Genomic DNA, 12383 nt, shown 5'->3' with positions numbered 1-12383 from the left:
TCAGCAAAAAAAGCGCCATGCCAAAAGTCATGATCAATGAAAAAAGGCTAGAAGCTTCCGCAGTGTACTACTTACTGGCTGTTTTTTTTCTTTGCTCTCTCATCATAAAAAAATTGTGTAGGAATTTGCTTCTTTTATTACCTCAGCAAAAAAAGCGCCATGCCAAAAGTCATGATCAATGAAAAAAGGCTAGAAGCTTCCGCAGTGTACTACTTACTGGCTGTTTTTTTGATCATCCTCCATTACCAATGGGCTATTGGGAGGAATATACAGATTACAAAACATACATTTAGTGGGCTTAAAAATATTAAATGGGGCCTTGTGGACAAAAAACCTCTTGTATTTTTTTTTTTTGCATTTACATCATCTTCCATTAACCAAAAGAAACGTACAAAGTACACAAACCGTAGTTAAAATTTGGAACGTATCTAGGGATCACCTCACTTACTCACTTGGATCGAGGACTTTTAGCCGTCCGATCGTTTTCAAAAGATATCTAGTATCTCAATGATCGGACGGTTACAAAGAGGACACGATCCACGGTTCAGCCACAATTCTCTAGAGCACACTCTGCAAAAAGTATGACCACATGGAATAAACGCTGCGCCTTTCTTTCTTCCCATACACACGCAACACACCGAATCATTATCCGTTAACGTCCCAATTGACGCCGTCAAAATCTCCGTTTCTTTTCCGTCTTCATCAACGATTCTCTCCGCCGTCTCTTCCAACAATCTCATCAACGAAACTCTCCTCGGCGTCATATCTACCTCCGCCTCCGTCGGTTCTCCTCTGTTATACCTCTCCGCCTCTAACGCCGTCGCGAGATTCATACCCGTACCCGATCCATGATCCGATTCGGGAACGAGTCCGGTTTCAATTTGTAATTCTTCGATTTCGTCGTCTCTTGAGCTTGGACTGTGAAGAGTGGTGGTGTTGTTAGTTAGACGGAGACTCCAGGTTGGACCACAGCATCCGATGCATTTGAATCTCAACCGTTCTTTTAGAGTCCGTTTCCTTCTGGTGAGATCGTGACCGCTCATCTGTCGTCGGAGCAAATCAAGAAACGTTGTCGTTGTGCGGTGTGTCTCCGCCATCCTCTGACTCGTTCCGAGCTCGAGTTCACTCATCATCGACTCGGTGACGGAAACTCTTAAAGAAATTCTCCGATAGTGAAACAGAATCACCGGTGAAATAGAGAGATTAGCTCCGCCATGTGAGAGAGAGAAATATAGAGAGAAACTGTTTAGATCTTTGGGTCTCGCAGTGATGATGACATTATAAAGGAAGTTTTCAGAGTTTTTTTTTAATTTTCTTTCACATTTCTTTATTTTATTTTTGTAAAAGTTGTTTCCGAATATTAATTTCCCGCGAGTTAATATTATTTTAAACACTTTTAGTAATTTCAACAGTTAAAACGATTCTATTCGGTTGGTCCAGTCTTACTTACAAATCTACAATAACAATATTTGTAAGATATTTTTTCAATGATCATAAACTTGAGTATATAACTTTCATTCTTTTAAAACGAATTGTTAAAAAGTTAAATCAATTTATAATTATGTGTAATTTACTAGGCAAAGCCGTACTGTGTACGCAATGGGTGCATGGTGTGCAACTATAATGTTAGTTCTTCTGAATTTCTGATAGAAACAGGGGGAAAAAAATTACTCGAGAGGAAAAAGTTAATGACGTTTATGTAACTGTACGACTTATTAATTTTCAAATAAAATAAAAAAGTTTTTTGAAGGTCTCGAATAGAAACAAAATTCGAAAGAATACGTACATTTTATATTACCAACGAAAAATGGTCATCCCTAGGAGTTCAACGCCAATTAAAGATTAAATAATCATCCATCGAATAAAGATATGCTACTAATATGACGCTAACTCTGAAACAAAAGCGATGAATCAAAATAAAATTTAATTAATGCGAATTTACCAGACTGATGAAATCTCATAAGTTATACCGGAACATGGTTTTAAAAATCACGGTATAATCTTTCTGGCGGGAGAATATTTTTGTTAATAAACCCGCCGAAAAATAATTTGAAAACTGAAAGGAAAAGAAAAAAAAAAAGAAAAGGAAACTAAAGAGGGTGCATAAATCAAGGTTTTTCCCACGTGACACGTTAGACGACGTCGTCTTTGCGCCACACTCTCCCCAACAAAACCAATAAAAATAAAAGTGGGATATAGAGATTCTAAACGCTGATACCAATAAGCTTTTTTGAGAGAATGATACATTCAATGATTTTGTACTTGGCATTTACAATAAGCTCTTCCTATTTCTCATAATAATCTCTTGTCAAATTATTCATTCAAGGAAACTATAGCTCTTATGCCCATTGTTTACCTGAAAACAAATGTAACAATGTAACTTCCTATTTCTCATCTTAGTAAATTTACATCATAAGGGTATTTGATTCTTCTCTCCCACATACATAACGATGGGAATTTCACATTATTCCTTTGTTCCAAAGTATATGGGATTCATATCTATTCTTCATGAGCTGATACAATTAATCTTTTTAGTTTACTTTCTAATTTATTAATTTTAACTTGTAATGGATTTCTTGATGCAGTCTACAATACCTTCGCAATGAGCCGCCTCAGGAACAACACAGCCTGATTCTCCTTCACCATCACCATCTTCTAAAATGGAGTGTGGAGAACGAAGACTGCCCAGAGTCTGACAAGCTCTCATTGTCTTGCAGTGTTCTGCTTCATCGTCTCTTATGTTCACAAACACATCGTATAGATTCTCTGCCCAACCATTACCACAAAACAACATCAACAATAACAACAACAAGGTTATAGATTCTTAATTTAACACCAAAGTAAGTCACAAACTGAGAATAATGCTCCATCCATACATATATAAGACCATAGCTAAGTTCTTTTCTAGAATGTAGACTCACAACCATGGATAAATCATAAACCTGTTTAGCAATTTGTGGTTCGATGGAATAAGAGATTTAAAGAACGAAGTAAATTTGCTACCTATTACTGGTCTTCGAGTATTGGGAGCTCTGGATGTTTGGAACTCATCTGCAGACAACACATGAGCCAGTTTGAGAGACTACTAATCAAAGGGATAAAAACTCTAAAACTCTGGAGAATAGTGACAAAATCCGGATGGATAAACTCACCAAATAAGTACAAGTCACTCCCGGTATAATATTTTACTGCGATATCGGGTGCAGGCATATTCTTCAACTCCTCTGTTTAGAAAATAAAAGAACCAAAACAATTCAGAATGTAAAGACCATTGAAGAATTTTGTGTGATATTTCAACGCATTTAATCCATTCACAACTAATGTAAATGGTACTGGGAAAGAATGCTGGAGAAAGAAGAAGAAACCAACCTCCACTGGTCTTGAGAAATTTATCATAAGTCTCATATGCATGACTCTCCACACATTCCGAAAAGTGATCTGCATAGGTGACATACGGTTAACGAATTCATGTAGACCAGAAGCAATTTATTCTGATACTTTCTAGAAGTTATGCGGAAAGGAAACTTACATGCCATTCTAGGGCTTAAGATATACAAGAACACTGTCATGAAGTAATAGAATGTTGCTATGTGCTGGGCCAGAAAACGATCAAACCACCAAGAGTTTCCACCCAATTCCTGTGATCAGAATCATGCGTTTGCTTTTACTAACTATGCGAGTTAAGAGTATGCAACTCGTACAGAAGGGGAAATTGGTTCTTACTTCCATTATGAGCAAGTGATGCATCTCATTCCAGCTCTCAGCAAAGTGTACTTTCAAATAATCTGCTCTCCTCCACCAACCAAAGGTCTCATACATGTGTAGCACAGACATAAAGGCTGCAAGGAGAATGCAGAAACAAACATTAGATGCTAGCCTATAAACAATTTCCATTTGGCGTCCAGATCCATAACTATTGATAAACACGAAAAAACAAGATTTGATTTTCCCAGAATCCTATATTCCACAACGGGGATTATGGATGAACACTATTCTGCCAATGTTCTTCTGCACATATCTCAAGTGACACAATCTTACAACACCTGAAGACTAGCTCTTAGTAGTTCTGCTAAACGATACTTGCACACATTATAAGGAACTGAAACTACAGATAGATCCAATTACCAAAATAAGGCACTCTAGCAATTGTCTCAAGAACAAAGAACCTTGCATAGGTTCTGTCACGGTACAAAGTGTCAAGTATCTTTATCACCGAGTCCTGATTGAGGAAACAAAAACAAGACAATAATCAGAACACAAGAAAAAACTTCCGGTAAAATGTGTAGACAATCAAACATTATAGATTTCGAAGAAGACATAACGTTTAAAGATTAAAAAAGGGTCATAAAAACCTTACTGTGAGGAAGACATTCACTCCTTGCTCAAGCTTGATGATCCATGACTCAAAAGCACTACTTGAAGAAGAATTCATATTTGGCTCCTCAAGTGGTTCTTTACCAGTAAAAGTCTCGGCTTTAAATGATTCCTCCACCACAACTTTCTCTTCATCGTCTTGCAAAATCGTTGCTTGTACTCGATCAATGTTCCTGATTTTTTTCATAAAAGTTCCAATTACATCACTAAGTAAGAAACTAGAAAGAGACGAAACAAAGCTACCCATTAGATACATAAATTTAAACCCTTTCAATAAACACGCGTGACGAAACCGATTAAATATTAGTTCTAGTAACTAGGCACACCTAAAGAGCAGACGACGAGAAGAGAGAGGACGATGATGAAGCAGTCGGTGAGAGGAGCTGTACGAAACGGCGGCTCTAGAGCGTCGAAGAGTAACCAAAGGTCGTGAAATCGTCAACGTACCAGAGGAGATGCCTGAAATCGCCGCCATCGCCGTCAGGAACCCAAGATTTTGAGCAGAAATTTCACAGGAAAGAAAAGTAAAGGTTGGAGATTTGTCGTTGAAATGGAGATATTTTGGGGATTTTGTGGGTTTTAGACGAAGAATGACGACGAATCCCAAGGTGAGAGGATTCTCCGCTACTTCTCATGCCCATCGACGTCGACGCGTCCAACAAATCACGGCCGGAGAAATTTCTTAGCCACATTAGGATCCGATTAAGGCAAATGATCCGACCCGGGTCATATTATTGGGCTTAGAATAGCTTATGTGTTAAAGGGCCCTGAATATGGGACACATCACGCCATCTTTTATGAATCAAAATCAAAACTATGAACTGATTTTCTAGCCCGTGAAAGTAACTACCATTTCTAACTACTGTATCCCGTGAATTCAGTGACGTGTCTAGTTTCAGGAAAATATGTTTTGCTAATGTGATTTTTTTTAGCTAATTCAGCTCAATTTGTTTATTTATTAAAATTGACATAGTTTATAAATAAATCAAATTACTAGTAAAAATTTTGGAACTAATGTATCATTAAGTCTTTTCTGTTAATCAGATTTATTTTTTTTTTAATTGATTCAGCTGGAATTTCTAAAAGTCATATAGAGTCAAATTCCAAAAACAGTAAACACCTAACAAATCAGTCATTACCTCATTGTATTTTGATTTTTGTTAAACTATTTTGAGTTTTTGACCATGACACTCCACTCTACTACACCGTTTTTAATTATTATTTTAGATATTAAACCGAAAAAAGAAACACTTTCCACCTATATATCAGCCAAAAAAGATGAAACCACATAATATCTGAAAAGTAATAATAAAATAAAAAATATATAAAGCCCAATGTTAATACGTGTATGTTTTAAAATTTAAACATATAAATTTCGCAAAACTTTAGTATTTAAACAGATTACAGGTTTAGCTTACAAAACCAATCAACGCGACTTTATTTTTGCCTTTTTCCCTCTTTGAATCTATCAATATTTCCAAATCCCTAAAGTACCCCTCTCTCATGGCGACGAACGCATCATCGGAGCATCTACTCCCGGAGACGACCAGACCAAGCGCGATCATCAACAAACAACCGGAGTTTCCAGCATCACGGTTCACGTTCATGTCCCTCGTGCTCTGGTTCGACCAGTCAAATCGCGGCACGGCTCTTCTTTCGTGGTCCGTGTTCTTCCTTCTCGTCGTCATCGTTCCGATAATCTCTCACTTCTTGCTCGTCTGTTCCGACTGCGATTTCCATCACCGACGACCGTACGACGCCGTGGTACAGCTTTCGTTATCGATTTTCGGCGGAATCTCGTTCGTTAGCCTCTCGATTTGGTCGAGGAAGTTTGGGATGCGACGGTTCTTGTTTCTTGATAAGCTTTGGGATGCTAGCGACAAAGTTAGAATCGAATACGAAGCTGAAATTCAGGTTAGGATCTCTACTAATTTTAAATTTATTATCTATAAACTGATCAAAATCATACCTAAATTCGAAATTAGAGATATTGCAAACCTCATATTTAAAAAAAAAAAAAAACCTAGAGACTTTACCAAACTGTATGTGACAGAGACGAGAAACTGACAAATTTAGTTACTAATAATTTCTGAGTCTCGTTTTTTATTCCAGAATTTAGTAAACGCAACAATAATCATTTACTAATTTTATTTTTCAAAAGTATATTAATTAACTAATGAATTTCAAAAATATTTTTAAAAATGGCTGAAATAATCAACATTAGCAATCTTTGTTTTTATTTAATTTTTAAGAAGGCTTGAAATGATTGAAAATAGTCAGTAAGTGTCTGAAAAAACGTCACTGAACAAATAATCAATAATTCCAGAATTTAGTAAACCAACAAATAATCATTTACTAATTTTTGTTTTCTAATTTCCCGTTTAATTTAATTTAAATAGTATTTTTGTTGGTCAAATAGTATATTTAAATTATCAACTTTAGCCTGAAGTTATTGAAACAATCAATAAATATCTGAAAAAACGTCACTGCACAGTTAAACAATCTTTCTTGATTTGAGCATCTTTATTTCTGGCCGACATTTTTCTTTTTGTAAATTACAAAAAATAAATCCGACCTGCCGGAATCGAACCAGCGACCTAAAGATTATCTGTCAAAGACTACAGTCTTCCGCTCTACCAACTGAGCTAAGGTCGGATATTGTTTTCTTCTGCTATAAGTTACCTAATAATTAATAAACCTTTTGCTCTGTTTCTTGATTGATACAGAGATCACTAAAACGGCTAATGATCTTCGTCCTCCCATCACTAACACTCGAAGCAATCTACAGAATCTGGTGGTACATCTCTGGCTCTCACGAGATTCCTTACATCATCAATCCTGTTCTTAGCCATGTCGTCGCTTGCACTCTCCAGCTCTCTTCTTGGCTTTACCGTACCTCTTTATTCATCATCGTCTGCATTCTCTACAAAATCACATGTCATCTTCAGACTCTTCGTCTCGATGATTTCGCTCGCTGCTTCGCTTCTGAAATCACTGACGTTCGCTCAGCTCTCGGCGAGCATCAAAAGATCCGTCGTAATTTGAGGATTGTTAGTCATCGATTCAGGAGATTTATTCTTTTGTCTTTGATTCTTGTTACTGCTACTCAGTTCATGGCTTTGCTTACTACTACGAGAGCTAGTGTTGCTGTTAATATCTATGAAGTTGGCGAGCTCGCGGTAAGAGTTCTTACCTTTCTTGTTCTGTTTATTCGGATTGTACTTATCACTAATAAATGTTTTTTTTTTGGGTCTATACAGTTATGTTCGTTGAGTTTGGTTACAGGAGTATTCATATGTTTGAGAAGTGCAACGAAGATAACTCACAAAGCTCAATCTGTAACCAGCCTTGCAGCTAAATGGAACGTTTGCGCCACAGTTGACTCGTTCGATCATCTTGATGGCGAAACTCCTACTGGTTCCATGATTGAATCTCAAGTTTCCCCATGTGGCAATGCGATGGATACGTCTGATGATGAAGAAGGAGAAGGAGATGATGATCTTGATAATACCAAGATACATCCTATCTACGCCAATACAATTTCTTACCAAAAACGTCAAGCTCTAGGTAAGAATATCTCCATGGATAATTTTATATAGACCACAAAAGTCGATATTTATCGAGTTGTTGATCTTTTTTGCAGTGACGTATTTAGAGAACAACAAAGCTGGGATCACTGTGTATGGATTCCTTGTAGATAGGTCATGGCTGCATACGATTTTCGGGATTGAACTCGCTCTTCTACTATGGTTGCTCAATAAAACAATCGGTATATTGGCTTAAACCGGTTTCTCTTGTTTCCAGAAGGATCTTCTTTTGGCTATTTTTTAACCTTTGAATTGTTTGTCTTTTGGTTTTGTGACAGTGAATATACCATGAACAAAAAGTTTGGTTATATGTAATAATATATGAATCGTTTTGGCATGGTGTTTCTCTCCAAGATATGATGAAGAACAGTAGAGAAGATTTTTCACGGTGGCGATGATATGTCTCTCTCCTCCTTAGTTGTTTAGTTACAAATCTGGAGATATGACAACTATTTTTGGTTCATCTATAGATATACAAACATGTACGAAATCAAATATGTATGTTTATTAGTGTAGAATGAATACAATCAAACTAAATTTGTTTTTTCATGCATTACTTAGTAGTTTACTCACAGAAACTTGATCTGGATATCGCAATTGGACGATCTAGGAACCAATAGCAGATATTTGGTGATTCGAGACTTTTCCTTGTCGTTTATTGCAGAAGCACGAACTTTGACAAGCTCAAGACATGGCAATTTCTCTAAGAAATGTTTCATTTGCTCTAGCTCTTCAAATGTTCCTCCATACTCAGTTATCTTCAATACTTTAACAGGACATGACAATCCATATTCTCTTACATATCTATCATCGTACAGTGGACCCTGAAACAAGAGAGAAGATTAGAGATTTGAGTTTGTCCAATACATTTTCGGGGTTTTGGTTATACCTTGATGACGAGAGTCTCTAGATTTGGAGATTTTTCTAGAAGTATTGGCAGAAGTTTCCAATGGTAGTGGCGTGAATCAGTTGTAATAGATAAACGAAACAGCTTGCTCAAGACTGGGATTGCTTCACGGAAAGCATAGAATGTCTGAAACAGAACAAAAATAAACAAGTCACTAGTCATCAAACAATTGCAATATTTGGATCCAAAAACCTAGAGCCATGGTTCCTAAAATTCGTCTTCGATGATCTTAACTTGCATGCAATAAGATATATCTTACAGAGAAAGAAAAAGAGGGGAGATCAGTCTTTACCTCACTGGTATAATGAGATGATAACTCCAAGACCTCAACATTTCTTAACCCCTTAATCAGATTTGTTGGATTGCTGACATCGTGTACATAAAGATCGAGGTTAGCTTCGACAAGGGACTCAAGATTCACAAACGGATAGTGTCTTGGAACTAAATCAGAGTATTCTAAGTAGGCAAGACTCGGAGTATCAAAAGTCATGTCCCAAAAATCCGTACGTTCAGTACACATAATAGTAAGTTTCTTAAGGGTCAAAGAGGACACGTTGCGACAGCATTTTGGATTTTGCCAACTATCACCACAAATGGTCAATTCCTCAAGCACAGGGCAAGCAGAAAGAAGCTTTCCCAAAACACAATAATGACTATTATAGAACCAAATCGAATCAAGAAAGAGAGTCTTAAGTGATGGAAGAGAAACATGATCAGGAATCATAGCATCAAATCCTCCTGCTAGTTTAAGCTCAACCAATGTCTTGCAAGTGAAGATCTCGAGAGGAACTAAAACGACATCTTGAGCGATTATGTCAATATCAAGATTTGAGACACCGTGTTTCAGGACGTCAATCATCCAGCGGGTGACATGACCCGTGTCGATACTCATACGACATTTTATAGAGAAATTCCTTATGGGGAAATTGCCTGACACAGCCAATACTCTATCCACAAAATCGATGAGCCTTTCTCCTCCACCCACTTCTTGATCATCTAAACAAAGATATGGTCTGAAGGCAAACAAATAACGCCATCGCTTTGAGAGGACAGATGTAGAGGTAGCCTCTTTGAGCGGAAGGAAAGATAGAATGTGGCAAATGATATCATCTGATAGACCATTGATCCTGTCCATCCTTCTGCCAAACTCAGAAATCCTAATAAACCAAAGTAGATAATCACTGTGATATAAGTAAACTGGAATCAAATTGAAAAGATATATACTAGACCAATAAATGCAGAATCTAAGATAAAGTATACTGCTTTACAAGCAAATCAAAGGATTCTCGCTCAGAACCATAATTCTCAATTCATTACAGTAAAATGACAAAAAAAGAGTGAAATTCTGAAATCAAAAGGAAACAGATGCAGAATCTAAAATAAAGTATTCTGCTTTACAAGCAAACAACGAAATCTCTCGCCAAGACCCATAATTCAATTCAATACCCTCAGAGTCGATAAATGGAAGCAATCGCAGCAGAAAATACTCGATGGTTCGATGCAAACACCAACCAAATTAATACGGTGAGCAGAAAACTAAGCAGGAGGTGGAGTCCGGTGCTTCCGATTTCTACCCTTCTTCAGATCAATTCCGGTGTCGAATGTGTGTTTTTTTTCTCTTCCATTTTATGGGCCGTTGGTCCGTGTAAGCCCATCATCCTTAAACCCATTTTGGGAAAAATTAATATACATTATTATTTTTTTTTTTTTAAAAAAAACACTGACCAGCAGTCCTAGTAACTACATGTTGAAGAAGTGCAAAGGTAGTGCATGATACCATATATGACGTTAAGCAACTGCAGTTACATGCCATTTATCAACAACTTTTTCTCCAAGAATTGGATACTAGCATGAATATAATAATAATCAAAAATAGCTTTTGAGAACACAAGTCAAGATTCTGAGAATACGAGCTATAGGTTTCTCGATGATCATAAGTAAAAGAATCAGTTATGAAATGAGACATCTATGCTCTCTAACAAATAGCTTAGTTCATGGACAACTGGTGCAGTAGCACATGGTCCATCAGATTTTTAAAGTTTTTTCTTTAGTCAAAAAACCCAACTTTCTTTTTTTAAATATGTAGTAATATTGAGACCAACTTTTTTTTAGCTCTGGATCTTATAAAAATTTGAGCCGGACCTGCTCATGGATCAATTAAAAATAAACGTAGGCAAAAAACTCAAATACTGCAATCATTTGGAAACTAACCGAAGATGGTGAGAGTGGAGGAGCATTAGTAGTTTCACCCATGTCGACATCATCATCGGAGAATTTTTCATCGAAAATTCGATCCATTGTCTCCCAGAAGAAAAGAAAAAAATTTAGAGAAGATTGAAACACACAGTTAGTCCTCATGCTAAGGGGCCAAAAACATTTAGAGAGCAGATGCAATACCCTTTGGACCATCTTCATCACTGCTACTCAAGGAATTTGTATCTCTGACCATACCTTTAAGATTCATCCTTCTAGCACATCATTCAACCATTTGTTTATGCTTCTTCAACAACAGTTCAGCTTCCTTGAGAGTTTTCTGATCACCAACCGAAACAACACTTGTTTTCGTGAAGTCGTAGCTACACACAAACAACAAAAAAGAATTAATGTCACCAATCAATAACAAACACAAACAACTAACTAAAATGATTGCTCCATACGTACATAGCATCCACAGCCTTGCGTGAATGGTCCAATCGTCATAGTTGGGAAACAACAGGTAGTCCACGGGGGCCGACTCCGTTGGTGCCACTTGGTGTCGGCCGTGGTACTTGATTTCACTGGTTTCGCTCTCCAAAACTAATTCTTTTCCCTAATCAAAAAATGGCATACCTTTTTCTAAGAGAGAATTGGCAAAGTAGACATCTTTAAGAACATTAATTTGAAGAATAAACATCTTTTATAAATAATTGGCAAAGTAGACAATTTTCTCTCTCTTCCTCTAATAGAGAGTTCTATTAGTAACTAATTTCCACAGTTGAAGTCATGATCTCTATATACACTCAACTTCTCTTTTTACCGATTGTTATTTTACGGACATATGTATTTTTGTTTTCTAATCGTATTTCAAATTCATTTACTGAGATTGTGTGTTTATTTGTTTTGTAAGCTGATTATATTATTCTCTCTCATTTTTAAGGTTATTTTTTTCCCACTTTATTCTCATTTATTTCTTTCTTTTTACCATGTAAGGAAAAAAAAAACTAAATTATGATTGGTATTTTCCTTAAATAGTTTTCAAATCCATAATTTACACTAAAAATTATCTGAAAACTTAAGAAAAGTAAAATCATACAAGAAGGTTTGAGTTTTTAAATCATACAATATAGTTTACTATATTACATTTACCTTTTTAATAATGTCAATATAATCATATATAAAAATTATGTTTTGTTGGGTTCTGGTAATGTCAATGCTTAGAAATGTTGTTGATCACGAACTCAAATCACTTTGGGCTTAGAAATGTCACATTTTTTAAAATACGTATGTACTAGTACTCTTCCTTTCTCAGTTTCTCT

At 36.4% G+C, this 12383-nt stretch overlaps 4 protein-coding genes and 1 non-coding gene across 6 annotated transcripts; 1 reads left to right on the top strand and 4 right to left on the bottom strand.

Moving 5' to 3' along the window:
• Positions 1-322: 322 nt before the first annotated feature.
• On the bottom strand, positions 323-1408 carry LOC9303852. The gene has a single exon (XM_002867734.2). It carries the CDS (start codon positions 1131-1133, stop codon positions 486-488), a length of 648 nt encoding a protein of 215 aa, XP_002867780.2. The 5' UTR covers positions 1134-1408; the 3' UTR covers positions 323-485.
• Positions 1409-2351: 943 nt separating this feature from the next.
• On the bottom strand, positions 2352-5105 carry LOC9305902 (ubiquinol oxidase 4, chloroplastic/chromoplastic). Its single transcript, XM_002867733.2, has 9 exons — positions 4701-5105; positions 4358-4547; positions 4126-4219; positions 3724-3839; positions 3530-3638; positions 3370-3438; positions 3153-3224; positions 3004-3051; positions 2352-2766 (listed from the first exon to the last, which is right to left on the bottom strand). The coding sequence occupies exons 1-9, from the start codon at positions 4847-4849 to the stop codon at positions 2558-2560; spliced, it is 1056 nt and encodes a 351-aa protein (XP_002867779.1). The 5' UTR covers positions 4850-5105; the 3' UTR covers positions 2352-2557.
• Positions 5106-5710: 605 nt separating this feature from the next.
• LOC9303851 lies at positions 5711-8535 on the top strand. The gene is made up of 5 exons (XM_021017831.1): positions 5711-6288; positions 7101-7553; positions 7635-7941; positions 8018-8143; positions 8240-8535. Exons 1-5 carry the CDS (start codon positions 5878-5880, stop codon positions 8251-8253), a joined length of 1311 nt encoding a protein of 436 aa, XP_020873490.1. The 5' UTR covers positions 5711-5877; the 3' UTR covers positions 8254-8535.
• Positions 6944-7029, bottom strand: TRNAY-GUA. The gene is given in 2 exon segments: positions 6944-6979; positions 6993-7029. It is a non-coding gene; the product is annotated as a tRNA-Tyr (tRNA).
• On the bottom strand, positions 8443-10493 carry LOC110226369 (F-box protein At4g22280). 2 transcript variants are annotated; one of them, XM_021017856.1, is made up of 4 exons: positions 10315-10493; positions 9161-10025; positions 8851-8994; positions 8443-8785 (listed from the first exon to the last, which is right to left on the bottom strand). In XM_021017856.1, exons 2-4 carry the CDS (start codon positions 10001-10003, stop codon positions 8531-8533), a joined length of 1242 nt encoding a protein of 413 aa, XP_020873515.1. In that variant the 5' UTR covers positions 10004-10025; positions 10315-10493; the 3' UTR covers positions 8443-8530. The 2 variants fall into 2 exon arrangements, with proteins under 2 accessions (XP_020873515.1, XP_020873514.1); XM_021017855.1 differs by having other exon boundaries at positions 9161-10493.
• Positions 10494-12383: the final 1890 nt, after the last annotated feature.

This window comes from Arabidopsis lyrata (genome assembly GCF_000004255.2).
Source record: "Arabidopsis lyrata subsp. lyrata unplaced genomic scaffold ARALYscaffold_7, whole genome shotgun sequence".
Classification (NCBI taxonomy): Eukaryota; Viridiplantae; Streptophyta; class Magnoliopsida; order Brassicales; family Brassicaceae; genus Arabidopsis; species Arabidopsis lyrata.
This window is presented reverse-complemented; position numbering and strand designations above follow the sequence as displayed.

Excerpts from the sequence above, each read along its gene's own strand:
- LOC9303851 (XM_021017831.1), top strand. The coding sequence starts at position 5,878 with ATGGCGACGAACGCATCATCGGAGCATCTACTCCCGGAGACGACCAGA. Across the intron at positions 7,554-7,634 it reads ATGAAGTTGGCGAGCTCGCG|TTATGTTCGTTGAGTTTGGT; the intron begins GTAAGAGTTCTT and ends GGGTCTATACAG. Across the intron at positions 7,942-8,017 it reads CCAAAAACGTCAAGCTCTAG|TGACGTATTTAGAGAACAAC; the intron begins GTAAGAATATCT and ends TCTTTTTTGCAG.
- LOC9303852 (XM_002867734.2), bottom strand. The coding sequence starts at position 1,133 with ATGATGAGTGAACTCGAGCTCGGAACGAGTCAGAGGATGGCGGAGACA.
- LOC9305902 (XM_002867733.2), bottom strand. The coding sequence starts at position 4,849 with ATGGCGGCGATTTCAGGCATCTCCTCTGGTACGTTGACGATTTCACGA. Across the intron at positions 4,548-4,700 it reads TCTCGTCGTCTGCTCTTTAG|GAACATTGATCGAGTACAAG; the intron begins GTGTGCCTAGTT and ends GAAAAAAATCAG. Across the intron at positions 3,439-3,529 it reads CTTAAGCCCTAGAATGGCAT|ATCACTTTTCGGAATGTGTG; the intron begins GTAAGTTTCCTT and ends TCACCTATGCAG.
- LOC110226369 (XM_021017855.1), bottom strand. The coding sequence starts at position 10,003 with ATGGACAGGATCAATGGTCTATCAGATGATATCATTTGCCACATTCTA. Across the intron at positions 8,995-9,160 it reads CATCTCATTATACCAGTGAG|ACATTCTATGCTTTCCGTGA; the intron begins GTAAAGACTGAT and ends GTTCTGTTTCAG. Across the intron at positions 8,786-8,850 it reads TAGAGACTCTCGTCATCAAG|GGTCCACTGTACGATGATAG; the intron begins GTATAACCAAAA and ends CTCTTGTTTCAG.